Raw genomic sequence first — 20,132 nt, 5'->3', positions numbered from 1 at the left:
AAGTTAGTGGTAAAAAGAAAAAGAAAAAAAAAAAAAGAAATTTGAATGAAAGATGTGTTCATGTTGTCTTATAAAACTAATTATCTAGAAAGAAGACTTTTGCACGAACACTCTATAGTCTATATATAAGAAAAAAAGGCTAAATTCTTCCCTTTAAGTTCATAGCCACGACATTAATTATGAATAAAAAAAATCATGATTACCATGAATCATGTCCCACTTTCTTACTTGGTGATGAGCGACATGATGATGGGTATCTGATTTTAACCATGTTTCGAAGCTGTTTAGCAACAAATTGTTTCTATTAGTAGATGAGTTCATATTGCCAACCAAAAACTAAAACAATAATAAAAAATGATGCTTCATGGTTGGAAATTATATCACATGTAAAAAAATATATTTGTAAGGACTACAGATCTCAAAGACCTTCAGGTGATACCTTGAGCGTTGCTTCAAAGAGTTTTATGTGTTCTTTAACTTAAACCAATTGACCTTTTCTTTTGGGACCTACAACTTCATTATGTTAGTGGCGAGAGCCGCCCTCGTGCATTGGATACGTCATTTTTTTTTTAATACAAATGCTTTCACGCCATGACAAATAGATTTGTGTGTGTGACATAATTCAAAAAATTGAATCTAATTTGCTTTTGTAGGATTTTTATCCTCTCAAGTGTGGTGCATTGACTTGAGATTCCAACCGTAAAAATTATGGGCAATGGCGCCTTTTCATCTTCTCAAGTACTGAGTGTACGGTTGGATTCTCAAATGTGATGCACTGGGCAGTACACCGCACTTGAGAGGATAAAAATTCGCCTTTGTGAATATGCGTCATCAAGCATGTTTCAAGAGTTATTGTGCATCAATTAAATGCTTTTATCACTGCATTTAGCAAGTCAGTTAATCTCCAACTTAGATAATCATAATAAAATTGAAATCCACTTTAATCTGGTTGATTTTTGATTGTTTATGTTGTATATTTTATTATGAAATTTCTACAAGATCATAATTGTAAAATTGTTTTAGTAAATAATGTTCTAATTATTTTCTAATGCTGGAAGGGGAAAATCTAGTTCATTTGCTTATTGGCACTGTAAACCTATGGGCAGAATCCATTGTAAAATGTGGGTTGGAGCATGTGATCTTTAAAAAATAAGTGAAGTTGTCATGCAAAATCAGCTATAAGTAGTGATGTATGTCACACGCCTATGCCAGAGGGGTTTCTTTAGGCTTAAGCATTGCCATAATAAAAGGGCGCAAGTGAATCATCTTTAATGGATGAAAATGGCCTCACCATGCAGTCGATCTAGCCGTTGGAAAGTCAGAAAAGATTTTTTTTTTTTTTTTTTTTTGGTTTTATTTTTTGGTGGAGAAAACATTCTTCACTCTTCACCCTTCATGAATCTTTAGATTTGAGAGGCTTCACCGCCTCGTGCTTAAGGCTTAAGCATTGCCATAATAAGAGGGGTCAAGTGTATCAACTTCAATAAAATAAAAATGGCCCCACCAGACAGGGTTTATGGGGATTTTTATCCCCTGCGGTTCGCTGGCTAGTACAATTTCTGTAATTCCTCTCATAGGGGAGTAAAAATGATCACTTTACCCCTTGCTCGAACACACTATCTAGGTGGAATCCACCCCCTCTTATTAGAGGCACTAGGGAACTATACCAGGCAGGGAATTGCAAGAGATAATTATCAAAGTGTATGACATGCATCACGTTATGGGTCTAAAGAGGGTCATAATATAAGTAGTTTTACCTCTTGAAGAGGTTGTTTCCTTACTCAAACTCACAACCATTAGGTCGCAATGAAGCAACCTTATCATTGCACTGAAGCCCGCCCTCTCTTTAGCATTGTCATAATCATATCAGAGTTGAAAAGTAATCTATATTGCCAAGCTGTAAAGACAAGGGTCTGTTGGACAAGTGTGTGTCCATCAAACCCGGTTCGGTCCGGTTCAACCCGGTTCACCTTTGTATTGAACATTTATACATTTTAGTTTAATATTGTCACATGCGATATAAACTTTTTGAGCATTATGTGTCCGTAAGTTATACTTAAAATGGTAGTCACGACTAGGGTTTGGGCTGGACACCCTTATCATATGGTCGTCGCATTGGGTATACTAGACATGTGATGTCAGGGTACGAATGCAAGTGCTCACATGTTTGATGTGTGCATTGGCGAAGAATCTACTTTGTCGATTCCCTCATGTATTACTGTCAGATGTAGGAAGAGATAGACATGTGTCGCCGACACCTGCACTGAGGGAACCTGCCACAAAGTGTGATCGCATTCTTTGGTTCATCAATGACCGAGACTCAAGCGAGTCAAAGCCGGTGTTCTGGGAATGCGTGAACACTTTGTGAGTGAAGGAGTTATCCAACACGGTCACCACCGCCCGATTGGGGAACACCAAGATAGAGACTGCTCAGGCATGGTCTGATCGTAACTGATCCAAGACTGTTTTGGAAATGGTTTTGCAAAATTTATTTTACATAAAATGATACATTATTTATAGTTATTTCAAATAAAGTGTTTTATCGAGTTTTGCGGGACCCGATCGGATGCACAGACGCTCTTATATGGGCATGTACTATGGATTGGGGTTTGGCAGTACATGTGTACATGCCCTAGATTCCATAATGATGGTGTTGATTAGTGGGGGGGTTGTATATGATAAATTGTTATCATATAGGGAGTTATTTGGAATTTGCTAATTTAATTGGCTCTTTTTTTAATTAATGGATTTGGTGCTAATTGTTATTATCCATTAATAATTAAATAAATAATCTAATTAATACTTTCCCTATTAGATTCTGCTTCTTCACCTGTGTAGCACTTTGAGTTTAAACAGAACTGCGAGACTGAGAGAGAGAGAGTCAGACTCTCACTAGGGCTCTATTAAATCTATCTAGGATTTAATTAAACCCTATTATTATAAATAGGGGACCAAAAATACGCAGAAGAGGAGCTCTCCACGTTTTTGGAGCAGACACTCTCTCTCCTACGTTTTTGGTTTCTCTCTCTCCCTCTTGTGATCTCTCTTCTTCTTCTTGCTTCTCTCACCTGTGTTTGAGAGTTAGGGTTTGTGAAACCCTAGATCTGTCTTGGCCGAGGAGTTTGAGGGCATCTGGGATTGGCGTGTAGAACCTTGGTAGCACCATTGGAGGTTCGAATCTGTTTGCTTGGAGCGCTCATTGGAGGAAGAACCACTGTCTATTGGAGGAGCAACACTTGAGGCTCACCAGGTTAGCAGTTCTTTATTAATTCCTTCTGTTCATTGATTATTAATATTTATGGGATGCGAAAGAAATTCGAATCGATTATTTTCCGCTGCGCATTCGAGTATGGGATGGATCCCTCTTGCCATGTGATGGACTAGAGACGAGGTTCTCCGTCCCTATTGTGATAATTAATTTTATTGAATGCAATAGGGAAGGAGAAACCCTAATAGGGATGCACCAGGGTTCCCATGGGCGACCATGGGAAACCCTAAAATTAAAATGGGGCACCCATGGGACACCATGGGCTAACCCAGGGCGTGCAAAACCCTAAAGATAAATATCTTGGTCTCCCTAGGGAACCATGGTTTGATCCCTGGACCGTTGTTTAGCCAACAGGGTCCCCAAACACCCACGCTTTATTGGTGCTACGTACCAATGGGTGTTCAGCTGTTCACAAAAAAATAAATAAATAAAAGGAAAAAAGAACACTGCCAAATTGTGTAGCATATGCTAGCGTCTTCATGTGTTTCTCTCATTCTTTCTATAAAATGATATACCCGTCCCTTATTGTGGGAGGAGAGAGATAAACACAGGAAGACACTAGCATATACGCAGCCAAAAGGAAACTCAATCCCATAAATAAATATTCACGTAAGATAAATTACTTATATAAACACTATATGGACCTAGGTTCATGGGCATTAGCCAAAAAATTATCTAAGTACATAAAGAGAGCTCAAAGATCCTTTTGTTTTTCCTTTTCTAAACATAGGAATAGATGGTCAATCTTGTCAAAATTTCATGAAACGGATCTGACCTTATCAAAAAATAACCTTATTATTGATTTAGATCCCAGAAAATGGGTAAAACCCTCACTAAATAGAAAATGGTCCAATTGGGTTGTTAAATAACTGCATACCTATAGGTAATTTTATTGAAATATCATAAATGATTAGATAAAAGGGTATCTGGTCTACTAGTGTGGCAAGGCATTCCTCCACCATCACTTATTCAAAGCATATGGAAGGATGATTTGATCAATCTCATCAATTGTCACAATGGAAGAAATTTTTAGATTGAAAACAGTTTAAATTAAATAAACTCTTTACATAGTAACTGTGGCATTATTCTACCACGTGGCTATGTCAGGTTTGTTGTAAAATCAATGCTACGAAAAATTTCCATAAAGTTTAATCAAATATTACTACATGCAACAATAGATGTTGGCACACGAGTGGTCTCCCACATTATCATTGCTAATGTGGATTCTCCCCTAACCCAAGCCTACATACTTTTTTTAAAAAAATTTGTAAGATTTATAAACAATTATTCTTTATATTTTTTACATGTAAAAAATGGATTATGGGTTTATACAATGCACCCAACAGTTTGCTACTACTAAGACCTTGGGGTCACCTTGACAATGTTGCTTCTACTCACCCTTTTATATATATATATATATATATATATATTAGAAATTGAAAAACAATAAAGACGTAATTTAACCATGAATAACTAAGTGGTCTTTAAAAAATATCTCATTGTTTTACATTGGCATCTCTACTTGTTCTTATCAATGTGAGATTGCTAAGATTTATTATTTAAGATCTAGTTTTACTTGTTTAAATAGTTAGGTGTTTTTGTTAGAAAACTTTTCCTATGAGATTGAGCTCCTCTCCAAGGAGTCCAGCATGCCCATGGTGCATCCAACTATTGGGTTGTGCTGCACACATCCCTAGATGTACACTAAGATGTGTGCAGCATAGCTCAACCGTTGGATGCCCCCTGGACACTCCCTAGGCGCTGGACTCCCTGGAGAGGAGCCGAATCCTTCCCTATGATTGAGAGAATCAACAAAAACTACAATAAGACTAAAATTAGTCTATTGACTTATCAAAAATAATTAAAAAAATATGAAGTCTGAACGCGTTTTTGTAACCCCTTGGCCACTTCTCATCCTTCTCTTTATGTTTTTTTTTTCTCAAAAAAGAAGAAGAACAAGTTAGTATTAGTTTTTGAACATTGACTCTTTAAAATGACAAATCAAATACAAGCACTTTCCAAATGAAACCTAAAAAAAGTTTTTTCTATCTGTTTTTCCTTTGATTATGTTGGAGTAAAACGTGGGAACACGTAATGACCCTATAAACAATTAAAATTCTATGGATTAAATGATACGCGGGAAATAGTAATTTAATTGAATGTGTTGAATTGATCAAATTAATCATTTAATCAATTTATGGACATGAGATGTCTATAAATTAAGGGTAAAGTACACGTACCCCCTATAATGCACCCAATGTTTCTCGTATCCCCCTAAGCGGCTCAATATTCCACGTACCACCTTTCAATATTCCACGTATCACTCTTGTTTTACACCCCAAATGCCAAATAGGTCTAATCCGTTAAATACCACCGTTAGATGCCAAAATTTTGACTATTTTACCCTTTGCTTTATTTTTTTAAATTTGAAAAGACTTAATTACCCTCACTTATTTGTTGTCCTAAACTAATTCAAAATGATCATTTTATCCTTTGTTTTATTTTTATAAATGAAAAGACCTAATTGCCCTCATTTATGTATTACCCTAATCTAATTTGAAAAGACTATTTTACCCCTAAATACTTGTTCCTAAAAACCCCAAAATGCCCTCATCTTCCCCAAATCATCATCTTCTTTTACATACCCACCACCACCACCGCCACCACTGCCACCCAACTCGACAATCGATAATCGCCGCTACCTACGCCGCCGCTGCCGCCGTGAACTAAAGGGAACCCTTTTTTGAATAAAATCTGGAATCCTGCAAGGCTGCTTCTCCTCGATCCGACACTTGCAACAACCGATCACTGAGACGAAGAACACCTTTGCTGAGAAGATGAATGGTGACCCACGTTCGATTGCAGAAATTTCAAGTAACAGCGACTGAGGATTATTACAGACATATTAATACTTAAAATAAAAAAGGGGTGAAGAATATGAGAGAAGGGAGAAGATGGGACGATGGAGTTCTGGTTATGGGATTGGGGTAATCAAAGAGAAAATAAAAAAGGTTTCCGGTGTTGGATTTGGGTTTGGTTGAGTGGAAAGAGAAAAGAGATGGGCGGGGTTTGATATGGAATAAAAACTAGAAAATAGGAATTGAAGATAAAGGAGTGGGTTCGGTGGAGATTAAAAGAGGGATTTCATCTCTCGGAGATGGGTTTTTAGATGGATAAGGGAGAATAGGGTATTGGAGATTGGGGTTTAAAGATGGGAAAACAAAAAACAAATGGATTTGGTAGGTCTCAGAAATGCGATGGAGATGGTAAGAAAAGAAATCAAAATAAAACAAGGAGAAGTGGAGAAGAAGAAGACGATGTTGGACGAGAGTCTTCTACCCCGGCTCAAGGAAGCTTCAAGCTTTTTTCTTTTACTCCCTCACTCTGCTGCTCTCTGTTTCTCTCATTTGTCTTAGAACCCAAAGCCAATGGTGGGTGGCAGTGGTGGGGGTGGCGGTGGTGGTGGGTATGTAAAAGAAGATGATGATTTGGGAAAGATGAGGGCATTTTGGGATTTTTATGAACAAGTATTTAGGGGTAAAATAGTCTTTTCAAATTAGGTTAGGATAATACATAAATGAGGGCAATTAGATCTTTTCATTTATAAAAATAAAACAAAGGGTAAAATGATCATTTTGAATTAGTTTAGGGCAACAAATAAGTGAGGGTAATTAAGTCTTTTCAAATTTAAAAAAATGGAGCAAAGGGTAAAATGGTCAAAATTTTGGCATCTAACGGTGGTATTTAACGGATTGGACCTATCTGGCATTTGGGGTGTAAAGCAAGGGTGGTACATGGAATATTGAAGGGTGGCACGTGAAATATTAAGCCGCTTAGGGAGATACGAGAAATATTGGGTGCATTATAAGGGGATACGTGTACTTTACCCATAAATTAATGACACATAAAACACTTTGTGTTGAGCTAAGCTTTTGCTTTTCCCTTTTGCATTTTTGCAATGGTTTGAATGCTTCACTAAAGTTGAAATTTCAACTAATTTTCAAAAGCTTTTACAACAATCCATTGAGAGAATTGGATTGAAGTAGATATTATTAGGCTAATAATATATTATAGGGAAAAGCTTTTCAAAAAGACCCAAAATATCTACAATGAAGCAAATCGAATGGGTTCATATTTTATGGACAATGGACAGGTAGATCTGAAGGTCTGTTGTTTTTGTTTTTGTTTTTTTTTTTTATTTGTTTTTTTTCTTTCAGTAAAAAGTGTTGTTGTTCTTGTTCACATGTAAAATTTTAATCCAAACAAAATTTACCAAAAGTGACAAAATAGAAGTTTCCAAATTCCACGGACTATGGGCGAGTAGTCTGTAGAAATCATGGACATACATGAAGATGCTTGCCCATACACAAGAAGGTATTTTGATTAAATCACTCATTCTAAAATTTGACTTGTGGCTAAGCCAAACCATGTGTTATTTGTCTAACAATCAAAATTGTCACGTAATCTAATGAGTCATAAAAATTACCACCACTCAGAAAGTGACACATAGCCAATCCAGAACCGAATGAAAGAACATGGTCCATGAAAGAACTAGGTGTCGACCACAGAGGGTTTGCAAGCGCCGAGCAGATAGGGTTGGTAAGCCCACAGAAAAGGGCCCACATCCGAGTGATAGGACTGACCCACCAAGGTTGGATGACGCAAGGCATCACCAAGCCGAGCCTTGTACACTCAGGCACCAAAACCGAGCCATGTACCCTCGGGCATTAGGCCGAGCACTTCACTCTCGGACTTCGGGACGAGCTCGCTAGGATCAGAAGTTAGACAAAACCCCCTTATGCTGGGGTGTAAGGACAAGTCCTGATAGCTCTACCATTAGGCATCAATTTTGGTCAAAACTGGGACCACCGAGGCATCCGAGGCTTAGCGATCAGACGTACTAAGCCGAGTCATGAACTGAAGCGATAACCATTACTCCCGTGAAGCGCGGAGCCATGTCAGCAAATCCCTATATCCTCGGGATAAACTGAGTCAGCGGATCGGGCAGTTAGAGATCCACACAACTATCTCCCATCCAAATAAGGACTCTTGCTTAACCAAGAGTCCCATTCCGAATATGACTTTGCTGAGAGGTCTCCCAATGGAAGTCAAGCTCCTACCATACGAGGACTCTCCCCACGCCTTCAAGGCTACGCTATAAATACCCAGGTACGGGCTCTAAACAAGGGATCCAATTTTTGCTACGTTAAACTACTATGAGTTTGGAGATCTGACTTAAGCATCAGAGAGTCTTCGGCTGAAGTCACATCGGCTCTCTTGTACTAACTCGATTTTTTGCAGGCTCATCTGTGAGCAGACTGGGTGGAGGTTTCCAAACGCAACATTCCACATCAAATGAGTTTTTCCCTAGATTATGATATCCACATCATTTCTATAAAACTTTGAATGCCAATGGATTTTGGCCATGTGGTATATATATATATATTATCAAAATTTTATCTATTCTTAATAATCTTCCTCTATTTTTTGGTGAAAGAACACTAATTGATGTTGTGTGTGGTCATGTACTTGCGCCCAGACATAGCTCGACGCGAAAAGATCATGCGGCCACGCACAACACCACTTTGCATTCCTTGTTTTTTTTTTTGGACAAGAGATCTTTACTTGGTTGCATATCTCTACACAAGCATCTGGTCCAATGGGTGAGTACGCCTGAGTATCTACTCAGAGGGTAGAGGCATCATCTCACGGTATCCTGTGAGAGGGTGTAGGAAACACCACCAAGTAAGAGACAAAGAAATTAGTGGACTTTCCCTTTTCACTCTATGGCCGTGACATGTAGATTTCAAGTTTAGAAAAAAAAAAAAAACTGAAATGATTAAACACATAGCCGAAGGCCCGAAACTATTGCTCCGCATCCGTGGCCCGTGTAGCCTTAGACTAAACGGTACACGTATTCGTTACATCATCACTCTGTAGTCTGTAGTGTAGCCCCGTATTATAATTACCACGCCGTTAAACTTAACCAAGTTTTTTTTACCATGCCGTTAGTTTAAGGGGGTGAAAAAAAAATAAAAAAGAATAGAAGTTCCTGTGAGCAAAGCAAAGATTAAAGCCGAATTAGCTGTTATTGCCCGGGTCCCCCACTGGCCACTTCCCTCTCTCCCGCAACCCCTCTTCTCTCTCTCAACTTTCGAGTCGTTGTTTCTGAGAGAAATTTTTGGAAATTATTAATTTAATCAGTTTGTTTATTATAAATAACGGCATATTCGGCAGGTTTGTTTCTCTGAGCTCCAAGAGTGAGGTACTTGCGAGAACCAGGAAAGACTAAAAAAGAGACAGAAAGAGAGCTTCTCATTGCAGAAAACTCAGAGAGAGAAATTATATATATATAATCTACGTCCGGGGGATATTATAGGTTCAATCTTTGGAGAGTTTTTGTTTTCGTTTTCGTTTGGGGAATCTTTTTCCAGAGACCAGGAGGAGGAGCCCTGTTTTTTGCGCTGACGACTTTGAGCGATTTTGCTCTGTGATCTAAACTTTTCGTTTCGTTGCGGCTGTCTCAGTCTAGTGTGCTTCTGAAAGTTTGTGGGTTCTTGAATCTCGTGCCGTTTCGTGAAGATCTCCGGAGTTTCTAGGGTTTCGTCTGAGTGTTATCTCTGAGAAATCTCCTTTTTTGGGGGGAGGGGTGTTCTGTTAGGAAGATTAAGTTCTGGTTTTCTTAATCAGAGGGGTAATGGTGGTTAAGATGATAAAATGGCGGCCATGGCCACCTCTATTGTTGAAGAAATTCGAAGTCAAGCTGGTTCTCCGAAGACTTGAAAGGTTTCTTCCTCCAGTTGTTCCGGCGGAAGGAGAGAATTTGGTGGCGGAGGTGCCAAGATTAGTGGTGGAGATCAAGTGGAAAGGCTCGAAGAACGGTTTGACTTCCCTGAGGAGGACAGTGAAGAGAAACTTCACCAAGGAGGAGGATATGCAAAGTGATGGCGTTGTTCATTGGAACGAGGAGTTTCTTTCCGTTTGTAACCTTACTGCTCAAAAGGACAACACTTTCAATCCGTGGGAGATCGCATTCACCGTCCTTATTGTGAGTTTCTGGTTTTCTGTTTTACCTTGTTTTTTCCCTCTCTCTCTCTCTCTTTTTGAGTCTCCGAAGATTTGATCATTTGCTGAATCAATGAAAGTTTATGTTTAATGATTTTTTTGTTTTTGTTAATGTAGGCAAGTATTTTTTTTTAATCTTCCGCAGGGTTTTCAATGAAAGTGCTACTGTTCTTCTTTGGTTTTAACATTTCTCCTTCCTCCCTGTTTTTGGTCCATGGACTTTTTTTTTTTTTGTTTTTTTGCCTGTGGAAGCAACGGGTTGTTGATCTCGATTTCTCACAAGCAAAGAACAGGATCACGGGAGGAGCATCTCTTTCTTAGTCTTAAGTTTCTTCTGTCGGATTTTCGTCTTTCTTGATGGACGTATGTATAGTATTATCTTCGATGACTTTCTCGTGGAAATGGACGATTTTGTTTGGTAACTTGTAAGGATAAAATCATCTTTCAGTTTTCAGTTTTCAGTCTGGATATTTTGGAAAAAGGAATTCTTTGAAGCTTTTGACGTCACTGCTATGGAGTATCTGTGTTATGTTTATAAGTACCTGTTAGAATTTCAGTTGCAGTTGGTAACGTTTTTAGGTTGATGATCTAGTTTTGACTTGTTGATTATTGTTCGAAGTTTATTCAATTGGGGAGCGGGATTGTGTTGTGATTTAAGTATCAGAGTTTCTGCACTTTTGGGGCATAAGAATTTTTTGGGGGGAGTGGAGTGGGGTGTATAAGGGAATCAGGTATTTCATCCTTTTTTGAGCTCACAGATAGCAGAAATTTGCTGATGTCCTCTGCTATTTGTTGCTCTGGGATCTTAGCAATTTGATGATTGATGGAGAACTGGATTGATGCAAGTCCTAAGTTTTGTCGAATACTTCTCTCTCTTTCGAGGATTAGCCATCAATTAAATTATCACAAGTGTAAAGAAAAATGTTCAGGGTATCACGTTCATTTGTATATTTTTCTGCTCGGCGGGGCAGATGTGGTTGGGAGTAATCAAGGGTCATAATCTCCCCCTCCATTGTTTGTAGTGCCCAGAAGAAAAGGTCTTTTCAAAATGGGATATAATCCTTTTCTTACATGGGGCGTTGTTCTTTTATTTTATCTAGGTCGTAGCCAGTTTTAAAGTTGTACATGGTAGCAGATGGTACTGGATTTTACCCATCATTTACTTGTGTTATTTCCTTCCGTTTGTCTGACCATTCTAATGCTTCTCCATTTCATTGCTTGAAAACCTTTGTTGTGCACTACTTTTCAGAATTTTTTTGTTGGTTTTTGCTAGAGTTGATATTTACCTTTTTGTTGCTGGGCATTGATCATGTTTTCATCCTTTTTTCCTTGGTTGTTTTTATCTCTCTTTAGTTTTGAAAATTAAATGATATTGGGCTTTGCATTTGTAATGCCATATTGCCATGTTTAAAAAGAAAAAGGAAAATAGAAACATTTTTGCATGCAATATCTAGCTTCTTAGTATTGTATTTTCTGTATGCATGAGTTGAAATAGCTACTAGTTAACTTTCTTAAGCATGTGGACTTATTCTAATTTTTTCCCCCTTGATCAGTGCTCGAAACAAGGGCAAAAGAATAAGGTCTCTGTTGTTGGAGCAACAACTTTAAACCTTGCAGAATTTGCTTCTGCAGCTGAAGGGAATGAGCTTGAAATTAATATCCCTCTCATTCAGCCTGGTGGTAGTACTGAGCTTCGTCCTGTTATCTGTGTAAGTATCCTGTAGTATGTTTCAATGTTGATTATTATTATTATTATTTTTTTTTTATGGGAACATCAATTATTATTTGTAATGTGCTGTGGTTGGTGTTTCCATTGAGTATCTCAATATTTTCTCTTTAGTTGCCTATTTTAAATATTTTCTTTGTTAATTTCCTATGTCTACATTTCCTTTTCTGAGGTCTTAAAATTTTTGACCTTGACCTTTATCCTTGTTGCAGATGTCTCTTAGTTTATTGGAATTAAGAGCCACCCAAGAACCTGGTGAGATGATGCAGAGATCTATGGTTCCTCTTCCACCATCACCCCCAACTGGCGAAATCGTCTCAATTGAGAAAGATGAAGTTTCTGCCCTTAAAGCAGGTCTGCGAAGAGTAAAAATACTTACTGAATATGTGTCTACTCGAAGAGTGAAGAAGGCAGGCAGTGAGGAAGAGGGTAGCGAGGGCAGAAGCTCCCCAAGAAGCGACGATGGTGACTGCACATATCTTTTTGACACAGACTCACCGGATGATTATGATGGTGGAGAATTGGAGGATGAGAAGGTGGATGCTAGTTTCAGGAAATCATTCAGTTATGGTACATTGGCCCATGCAAACTGTGTTGGAGGTTTATTTTACTCCGAGATGAGAATCAATGCAGAGAATGGGGACTGGATTTACTACAGCAATCGCAAATCTGATGTGGGGTCCTTGAATTTGGAGTCAATGGCATCAGTTTCACAGCAATCTCTACAGCAGAGTTCAAAGAGGAGCATCTTGCCTTGGAGGAAACGGAAACTGAGCTTCAGATCTCCTAAAACAAAGGGGGAACCACTTTTGAAGAAAGCCTATGCAGAAGAAGGTGGGGATGACATTGATTTTGATCGTCGGCAGCTCAGTTCCTCTGATGAGTCCAATCGAGGGGTAAGAATCCTTTGCTCACATTTTTCTCGATTTTTTTTTTCTTGGGTTAATTCCCAGCCAAGATCAATGGTAAAGTTCTAGGGAAGTGAAGCCAAGAGAGAGTCACTGGCTTGAGTAGGTTTAAGGTACCATCTGAAATCAGCATTTTTTGTTTTCAGGAATCACTAAACCCATTACTGGGACTGCTTTTGCTACAGTCCTAGAAGTTAACTGAACCATGGAATTGAATTGTTTGATCATCTAGCAAGAAATAGTGATCTCAACATGTCATAAAATTAGACATGTTAACGTCTATGACATTAATTGCAATTTTGTTGTATGTCTAGCAAATATGGTTTCCTCCTGTAGTCCATTGTGGATAATCTTGTGTGTGTTTCATGTTTGTTCTATTACTTACTATTTAGCAAAAATAATATGCTTCTTGTAATACTACGAGGTTCTAAAAATAAATATGGCTTCTTCTTGACAGTGGTCCAAGGCAGATGAGGATTCAACTGCGAATAGGTCATCAGTGTCCGAATTTGGGGATGATAATTTTGCAGTGGGGAGCTGGGAGCATAAGGAAATAACAAGCCGTGATGGACACATGAAGCTACAGACTGGAGTTTTCTATGCTGCAATTGATCAAAGAAGTGGGCGGGCTGCAGGAGAAAGCGCATGCACAGCCCTGGTTGCTGTTATTGCTGACTGGTTCCAGAACAACCGAAATGACATGCCTATTAAGTCCCAGTTTGACAGCCTGATCAGAGAAGGTTCATTAGAGTGGAGAAACCTCTGTGAGAATGAGAGCTATAGGGAGCGGTTTCCTGACAAGCACTTCGATCTTGAGACAGTCCTCCAGGCCAAGATCCGGCCTCTATCTGTTGCCCCTCAGAAGTCGTTCATTGGTTTCTTCCATCCGGATGGCATGGAAGATGGTGGTTTTGACTTCCTTCATGGTGCTATGTCTTTTGACAACATTTGGGATGAGATCAGCCATGCTGGATCAAATTGCCCCAGCAATGGTGATCCCCAGGTGTACATTGTCAGCTGGAATGACCACTTTTTTGTTCTCAAGGTTGAACCAGAGGCTTACTATATCATTGACACATTAGGGGAAAGGCTCTATGAGGGGTGCAAAGAGGCATACATTCTAAAATTCGACAAGGACACAACAATCCACAGATTGCCTAAGGAGGCACAGTCAGAGGGAAAAACTGCTGGGGCTCAGCAGAAGGCAACAACAGCAGCCGAATCTGCAAAGCTGCCCCAGCAGAACAACCTCAAGGAGGATGCCGCTGCTGGACCATTAGTTTTAAAGCCAGAGGAATCAAAATACAGTGAAGGAGAAGAGGAGGTTGTGTGCAGCGGGAAGGAGTCATGTAAGGAATACATCAAGAACTTCTTGGCCGCTATTCCTCTAAGGGAATTACAAGTAGATATCAAGAAGGGATTTATGGCATCAACACCTCTTCATCATCGACTACAGATTGAATTTCACTACACTGAGTTTCTACAGCCAACACCTGAGCCTGAGCCTGAGCCCGAGTCCAAATCCGAGCCCGAGCCTGAGCTTGTAACTTCACCACCAGAAGCAGCAGCAGCTGCTGCAGCAACTATAGTCATCCCAATGGCATTTGCAGTAGCAGCGTATTAGGGAAGAATGTCCTGAAGAGGGGGGGGGGGGGTTTGGGGGTATGTGTACAAATTGTAACTGTGATTATTCTAACTAGTAACTCTCTTGTGGGAATGTAGGTTAGGTTGAGTCTTGAAGAAGTGGATGGGTTAAAAAACGAAGAGAGCCCATTTGCGTTTTGAGAGCTTTCCTTCTCTGTACCAAGCAGGGAACCGGAGCCAACTTTAATCATCAACGTGTCCTGCGTGTGAGAGACTTTTGTCAATTTTTTGTTTCTTGTTTGGGGTTAGGGGTTGGTGGTTTTGGTTGGGGTCTGTGTAAATGATTGTTGATTCGTGTCTGTTAACTTCCATCTGTAACTTCGGATATCTATGAAACTCTTCCTTTCAAAAGTTAAAATTTGAGTAGAAAAATTCATTTTCGAACTGGTTTTGGGGCGATGTATATGCTTTTACAACTCTTTGTGGTTGGTTTTGGGCAATTAAATTAGAAGAAACTCTATCAAGTCTTGACTAGGGGGCAGATTGTTGTTTGGCCAACCTCTTCACCTGTGTGTGAAAAAAAAAAAATGTGTGGTGGAGAGGGGGAGGGGGGGGGGGTGGAAGGACTAGGTAGGACCACACATAATGTGATATTTGTTGGGTGGGTAATTGGTTAGGTGGTTGTCATCTAAGTTCACTTTTACAGGAAGCTTGCCGGGATTTGAAGATCCTAATTGAGCCTATGCACGTGAGGTACAGCTATGGTATGGCCTGCCAATTTGGTACTTTCCTTCCTCAGTTCTGCTTTAGCCTTTATGCTAACGTAAGGGAGTTTTTGTGGGGCTGAAGCTTTGCGACAAAAGAATAAACCCGATCGGACCAGAGCTGAAGGTTCGTGTCAGTGCACAAAAGCCAATTATAAGGGTTTCTCTTCTTTACCTAAAGAGTGAAGTCACTTTTTTTTCCTCTAGTTAGATTGTTTGATCGTTTCAAGTGGACTTCTAGTAAGTTTGATGGAAGGGGGTGATCCCCAGGTCCGTTTGAGGTCATTCATTAGGCAGCTGAGTTTGTGACTTAATGGATGAGCAAATAGGCAGGTGTCCTCTGCTGCAGCTGTGCTGTAACAGGAGAGGATAACAGTTTAGGTGTTCTAGTTCTCACTTTCTGGTGCCGCTCATGATTGGCTGATGGCCTTAGATCCGTATTTGGCCCGCCCATTGAAAAACATAATGAAAGCATTCCAACCGTCAATACTTCGGAGGGAACTTGAGACCACAAGTCAAAATGCCCATGGAGGGATTCACATGTTAGATCCAAAGCCAAGATGGTACGATCCGACTTGTATTGCTATTATCATACTCAGAAAGGTCATGTTATCGATCATTATTTCAATGTGAAGCATTCAGTCCAGGATCTACTTAGATGTTAATAAATTTGAACTCCACCCCAAGTAGCCCAATGTGACTTCCGACTCTCTTCGATACATCTCATCAAACCGTCGATTTTCTTGAGTAAGATTCATCAGAATTTGATCCGACGTAGTTGATTCGATCTAGATCCATGTGAATCTAGTTAGATAATCTTTGTGCCTTTTGTGAAAGGGAACTTAAAACACTTTGGTACATTTTTTCCCTTGTGATTTTCTAAAAGACTTTGAGCTACAAGGGTATTATTAGGTCTGAGAACTGAGAAATTCTCTAGTGCCTGTATTTTAAATCTCTTATCAAGATCTATTCACCGAATATAGGAATCGATCTCATTTGAGTTCAGGGGCAAGGTGCAAGCCACCCAAGACTCTTTTATTGACAATCCTCGCAATAGGTTCATGGTTTCTTCTTGGGGTTTACCTATAGGGCTCATAGATCATAGTGCTTCCTCCCTTTTAAGTCAGGTTTGACATCAGTTGTACAACTATTTTTCCTTTTTTATTTTTTTATAAATCTTTGCTTTCCCCCCATTTCCTGGTATGGTGATATGCATAAAAATGACCAGCCAATGAATAGTCCACAAGTGGTAGAACCAAAGCGAAAAGTTGGAATACATCTATCTAGATTCTTCATATCTCTGACTCACCACTGCCATATAGGGAAGGATCCACAATGAAACTTTCCTTTTTCGATTCCAATTAGGAATAGGACTCCACCAACCTTTTCTTCTATAAATAGGAAGGTGAGGTACGAGGTAAAGGACACTATCAATCACACTCAATTAATTGCTCTCTCAATTCCCAGTCCATGTTAACTTTTATTCGGAGTTCTGACTTAAGCATCGAAGAGTTCACCTTACAGTCTATTCTGACACTCTCTCTTGATCAGTTCTTGATCTGTGGTGTAGAGGTCTTGCTTCAGCATTACGATTCAGATTCTAACGGCAACATAAGGGGACTTCTTTGTTTCTTGGGCTTTGTTGGATATATTAGTGATTCACCAAAAAAAGAATCTCTTCTTATCTTTGTTTAACAAGAAATCCTACCCTTCTCCTCATTTGATTGTAGTTGGTTTTTTAGTGTCTTTTGCGATGTCATTGTATTTTATTTTGGATTTGTAGAAATCATGTTGTGTATAATAAGGCTCGTTCTGAACCCTATTGTAGTGTTAAAAAACATTTCTTGATGGACTTCTAATTTGCATTTAGCCCCATACCATACCTTCCCTCTCCTCTCTCCCCTCTATAGTGACTTGCTTATCATAGAGCATCCTATACTTATTTTTAGTGGCATTTAAACATGAGCAGGGTGGACATCCATTGTTATTTGTGAAAACCAGTTTATTTTTATGGGTATGGATTATGGTCTGATACGAAATGAGATTGAAGCAGAAGCGAGGCGACTTCTCCAACGGATCTAAGGAGCATTGCTACTGGGTGGGAAATCCATAGAAGCTTGGACTGACTAAACTCTATTGACCCAATGCTCCCAAAGCATGATTCGTAATCATAGGATCAGATCAGTATCAAGCAAGGCGAAGGCCGATCCCGAATATTGATCGAATTGATATCGATCTATTGGTACAATCCAAGGGTGAAAAAGTAATACAAATTGTTTTTTATTAAAATAAAAAAAAAACAAGGGCAATTTCATCCGATTCAGGGAGATCCTAATCGGTATTGACCGAGACCAATCCCAATCTGACTTTCGATACCTTAAACCACACCAAAGACAGATGAGATGACCTAGCCATTGGAATGCTTGTGTTGTTTTATATAAACTAGTTTATTAAACAATTTTTTTCGTTTGTACTTAAGAAACAATTTAGAGAATAATCTTTTTTGTTTGTACTTAAGAAACAATTTGGAGACTTTGGAGACGTTGTTAGTATAGCAATTTGCCATCTAGTTTAGTATGTATTTTTGTTTTTATTTCAAGGGAGAAAAATAATGTAGCTAACTCCCTTGTCAAGAGGGTTTGGTTTTTAACTTATGTAACTATTTAGCCCACTTTCATTCCATGAAACTTATAATTCAGAATCCATGTGCACTAAACGTTCTTATCATTAAAGTTTTGTTTACAAAAAAAAAATTTTCTCTAAAAACACTAGAACGGAGAAAGTAAGGCTGACGGCCTCTAAAAACGTTGTGTATGTTATTCCTTCCTCTTATTTTTTTTTTTTCTGTTGTAATCTCACTTTCTTTTCTTCCTTAAAAAAATCAGTTTATTAATTTATTATTTGTGTCAAATTAAACCATATGATCTATATTTCTTTGTCATTGAAAGACTACTTTTTTAAGAGAAATGTTCTCTGTGTGGGGGGCTTAGTCTCTGCGCCTAAACACATGGGGGGCAAAACCCAACCCCATGTAAGACGGTAATGACTACCTTGTGAACTGGTTTTATGATTTTTTTAAAAACGATTAAACTCGGCAATTTTGTCATGACTCTGGTAAAAACACCAAGTCTTATTTGACTCGGACCATTTATCCTGACCTAGTCTACACGACTCTTAATCAAAAATTTTAAAATTTGACTCGACTCAGACGACTCGCCCCAGTCAAAATCGAATTTTCCAACTATGATTTTCCACTTGCGGCAAAATGGCATTTTAAAAGGCTACTTACAATGTATAGATGATTTAAGGATATTTATGACAATGGCTAGATTGCAAGGCATTCTTACAATTTATGCCCTTAGAGAGATACCTTTTTCAATTAGTCTTCGTTTGTTTGAGTAAAAAAATTGAGACATGGAAATTTTACACGGAAATTTTTTAAAGTAAATTTTTATATGTGAAAAAATTTATAATTTTTTATTTTCAAGAGGTAAAATATTATGTAAAATAATTCACACGTAATGGGGATAGAGAAAATATTTTTTTCAAGAGTATCATAACCCGAGTTCAAAATTTCTTAAAAGAATCCTATTAAAAAATTACCACTCTTAAGTTTTGATTGTTCTTGTTGCTGATTTTTTGACGAATTTGGCTTGTGAGTTAATGTTATGTACTGCTTTCCACTCGCATCGGGAGCTTCCTCCTGATCTTACTCAGATTCTCAGAGAAGGCTGGTTTGCCAGTCTTTAGGTACTAATTGTTTTTCTTGTATTTTGTAGTTTTTAGGTATTATTTTCTGTGGTGTGGAGTGGTGAGAGAATTTCTTTTGTCTCCTTGAGTTGGGGTAAGGCGGGCTATGTCCCCCATTGTAATTGATGATTTGATTATTATTTTTTAATAAAATATTATGGGCTTTCTCGGGTCCCAGATAATATTCGGGATTAAAAAAAAAGCTTTGATTGTTCTTTCAAAGAAATCATTAAAATTTGGAACTTCAATTAAATCCTTAATCAAAAGTAGTCTTGCAAGTGTAACTGTAGAGACAACAACGACTTGTATGTAGTGTCAATAGATTCTTCTCTCCCTCCTTCTCGCAATCATCTTTCTCAATCACCTTCTCTCCGTGAATGATGTAAAAAAAGGTAATGCAGATCGAAGGCATCTCTCAATGATCTTTCGGTCATTTTGTTAAGGCATTGACATATTGTAAATATTTTTTATTTTTTTTTGATGAAAGTATAATCACACAAATCACACACCAATCCCAAAAGGTTAACCAACTTTTAGAACCATGGACATACGAGACATTTGCGAGGAAAGTTTTATGACCATATAGACCTTAAATTTTACGAGACATTTGTGGTACCTCATAAAATTTTATTCGATGAAAATTTTAATTTGCCCGAGTGGAGGTAAGGTGGTAATTTATCGCCTTATTATGTCTTGGCAGTAGGTTCCCACTGGACAGCTCAACAATAGAGAATCCAATTTGCACGAAGAGCCTAACACATTCTACTCACAGTTTTTTCCTTTTTTTTTTTTTGTTCGAAAGGAGGTTGGAGTAACCGGTAACGCCTCTGCTTGCTCAGTGTTCAGTTGCTCACAGTTCAAACAACGGTTTCCGCGGGAGCACACATGGTCCCCACATGTCCAGTAACGTCTCCATGGCCTTACTTTACGGGAACGTTGCAGACTCCGAGGGACTTAATCGTCAAATCAACTCGTCAACGACCACAAAAAGTACACCAAACCACACCCATTTCAAAATATAGTTTTTGTTTTGTTCACTTTACCGTACTTCCAAGTCCTGAACCATC

The 20,132-nt window shown here is 38.7% G+C and overlaps 1 protein-coding gene across 1 annotated transcript; it reads left to right on the top strand.

Annotated features, from left to right (window-relative positions):
* Window positions 1–9,939: 9,939 nt before the first annotated feature.
* On the top strand, window positions 9,940–14,591 carry LOC122668303. The gene is made up of 4 exons (XM_043864889.1): window positions 9,940–10,316; window positions 11,887–12,042; window positions 12,272–12,955; window positions 13,425–14,591. The coding sequence occupies exons 1-4, from the start codon at window positions 9,966–9,968 to the stop codon at window positions 14,589–14,591; spliced, it is 2,358 nt and encodes a 785-aa protein (XP_043720824.1). The 5' UTR covers window positions 9,940–9,965.
* Window positions 14,592–20,132: the final 5,541 nt, after the last annotated feature.

Source organism: Telopea speciosissima, chromosome 7, assembly GCF_018873765.1.
Source record: "Telopea speciosissima isolate NSW1024214 ecotype Mountain lineage chromosome 7, Tspe_v1, whole genome shotgun sequence".
NCBI classification, from domain to species: domain Eukaryota; kingdom Viridiplantae; phylum Streptophyta; class Magnoliopsida; order Proteales; family Proteaceae; genus Telopea; species Telopea speciosissima.
Note: the sequence above shows the minus strand (reverse complement) of the source record. Positions and strands in the feature narration are given on the sequence as shown.